Genomic DNA, 2,928 nt, shown 5'->3' with positions numbered 1-2,928 from the left:
GAATCACTTATTCGATTGTCTACTTAATCTTGATTATATACGACTTGTATGCACAAGGTGATATAGAAGGATCAGGCATGGATCATACCACGAAACTATATTACTATTTATCAAAGCCCTTGTACTACCAGTACCAACTCAATTTCAGGACGAAATTTCCTTTAACAGGGAGGTAATGTGACAACCTGAAATTTAGGGCTATTATTATAACCGACAATCTATCTGTGAATCTCTTGTGTATCCGAATTACTGAGTTTTAGTGCATCTAATGAAAAATAAATAATTATATTTCAATTATTACATGATATCAGATGACACCTTACTTCCAAATGGGTAAACCGTCAACCGATTCAAACCGCTTAAACGACAACGCTAATTAATGCATTAGAAAAACTGAAATTTTATATTAAGCAGTTTTGAGCAAAAGAAACATGAAAATACTACAGTACGTGTTTACCTATTTCCGAAAATACAAAGAACGTCCAAAACAGAGTTTGTATGCAAAAGATACGACAGTTTTAAGAAAACAAGCGGTAAAACAATGTTTTTTTTTTCTTTAATCAAATAAAACCGAATTGATCCGTTGAGGCACTTACGTTTTGCCGACGGGATTTCTGTTAATCTTTTTGGACTCAGGTTATAGTCTATTATTTAATTTCATGCTCGAAACATTTTTAACAAAAATATTTACAAAAGTCGTGAAAACGGACGCCGCGAGCCGTTTAGACGTAAAACTTCAAACGCAATTTCTCGAAAATCCGTAACTCCAAAAATTAATCCGTTTGATGTTCCGAAATCCTTGAATTAAGCTCTATCTAACGGTACTCTCGAAAAATTTTCTCAATGCATGGATCCCGAGGCACCTGGTTTTCAGTGTTTTTGGCAATTAAAGAGAGAATAACTCATGTGGGGCCCACATATGATTTAAGATCCCAAAAATCTGATATTTCCCTCGCTTGTATCATCCCACGTGACTATATCTTCTCTTCCTCTCCTTCTTGGTGTGCAAGTTTCACCAAGAGAGTACATGATGAGTTGGAAGTATGGCTTATTTGTGTTGTGTATGGGCATTCTTTGGCTGTAAAAGGAAGCTTAGACCACCTCCAAAAATCACACCTCAACCTCCAGCTTTCTTCTCCATCTCTAAGATCTACATATCTCTCTCTAAAACACTCTCTATCTCTATCTCACGGTATACCACTGGATCAGCCTTATTCCATCTTCAAAACCCCACCATTACCTGCTATAAACTCGAAGAAAAACTTCTCCAACCTTCCTCCACCTCCCCCAGCCTTTGAATTGACCGGAAAAAGAAAGGAAAACCGGCAGCAGGATGCTGCCGGCTACCTGTTATCACCACCGAGCACCTCCACTGCCATTGCAGTGAACCACCAATCACCACATGTGTTGTGCTGCTATTCTTCATCTGTAAGTCATCCCTCCTCCCATCTTCTTGCTTGGTTCTTACATCCTCATGCATTACCAATAGTTACAGGATTATCTACGCATTTTTTTCTTTCTTGCGATCGTAAATGAAGAACACAGGAGGTATACCCTCATGTGTACATAAACGTGCAAGTTACTGTACAAACTTCATATTTTTTAAACGCTTTTATTCCCTTCCCATAGTTATAATAATTAAAACAATCCTTTAAATTATAAGAGTTTTAACAAAGCAACCCCCCATCAAACTCTCATTTAAATTAATTACTTATCACCCTCTCTTGGATTTTCTTTACATATCAAGTCCAAAACCTTCTAACTTTAATAAAATTGTTCGAAAACCACCCCTATATGGAAAAAGCTTTACAAAATAAATCCAAAATCAAACTTGGAATTTAAATAATTTATTTTGACTCATTTTTGGAAATTACTAATTTGTTTTAGTTTAATTAAATTAATAAATGGGTCTTATATTTTAGATAAAATACCAAATAACTTTCCAAATATTAATTTATATTGAAATTTTCTAGGAAACTAAATTAATCTTGGAGTTCCGTGTTCACGACAATACATCTCGATTTTCTCACATCCATTCTCGACAACCAATCTTCAATGGCAGTTTAAGGTGAGTGTTACGGCCCCATTTTTACATATTTTCGCGGGGGGGGGGGGGGGGGGGGGGGGGGGGGGGGGGGGGGGAGAATACATGTAGTAGTTGTATATCTAGTATATATATATATATATATATATATATATATATATATATATATATATATATATATATATATATATATATATATATATATATATATATATATTCTAAATACTTTGTTTAATCAAACGACACCACCATTTTTTATGCAATATAAATCACACAAAAATATTATTTATTACGCTACTACTTACGGTACGGGGAATCTGGTTTGAAGGGCCGAATGAGTTGCTGCATTTCAGAATCTGGTTAGTCGTGGATTGCGGACGACCTAGCTAGCTTGTTCCTGTTATTTGCTTATCTGTTAAAGGCAACTACTGTACCATTATTATCTGTAAGAACCCTGTATTCAAACTTACTGATGGAATACAAATGCTATTTTATTTATCGTTGTACTTGTGCTATATATTCAGTTTATCTGTGATCCATGAACTTAGTCCCGCTTCCGGCGTGACTAAAACATCCATTTAAACATTGCTAAAACTAGAAATACACAAACGTCAATTTTTCATTCATGCCATTGCAAGGAAATATATAAATAAGACAAAAACAAAATTTTATTTTATTAATAAAAGGTGCGGAAAAACTTGTCCTTACAATGCAAATCAAATGACAACTACGCTATTACATATTCCTAAGCAATTTATCATAACTCTAAAAGTAGCAGCTCCAAAAATCCGTTCATCGAATCATGGGATCGAAATCCATTTCTTCGCGATCAGACTCAATTCACTTCTTCCTTTAAGCTTCCACTCTTTTCTTCGATCCTAGAA

At 34.9% G+C, this 2,928-nt stretch overlaps 1 protein-coding gene across 1 annotated transcript; it reads left to right on the top strand.

Annotated features, from left to right (window-relative positions):
- The first annotated feature begins 549 nt into the window (after positions 1-549).
- On the top strand, positions 550-2,540 carry LOC122196607 (uncharacterized). The gene is made up of 3 exons (XM_052768086.1): positions 550-1,428; positions 1,974-2,068; positions 2,373-2,540. Exons 1-3 carry the CDS (start codon positions 844-846, stop codon positions 2,380-2,382), a joined length of 690 nt encoding a protein of 229 aa, XP_052624046.1. The 5' UTR covers positions 550-843; the 3' UTR covers positions 2,383-2,540.
- Positions 2,541-2,928: the final 388 nt, after the last annotated feature.

This window comes from Lactuca sativa, chromosome 2, assembly GCF_002870075.4.
Source record: "Lactuca sativa cultivar Salinas chromosome 2, Lsat_Salinas_v11, whole genome shotgun sequence".
Taxonomy (NCBI): domain Eukaryota; kingdom Viridiplantae; phylum Streptophyta; class Magnoliopsida; order Asterales; family Asteraceae; genus Lactuca; species Lactuca sativa.
Note: the sequence above shows the minus strand (reverse complement) of the source record. Positions and strands in the feature narration are given on the sequence as shown.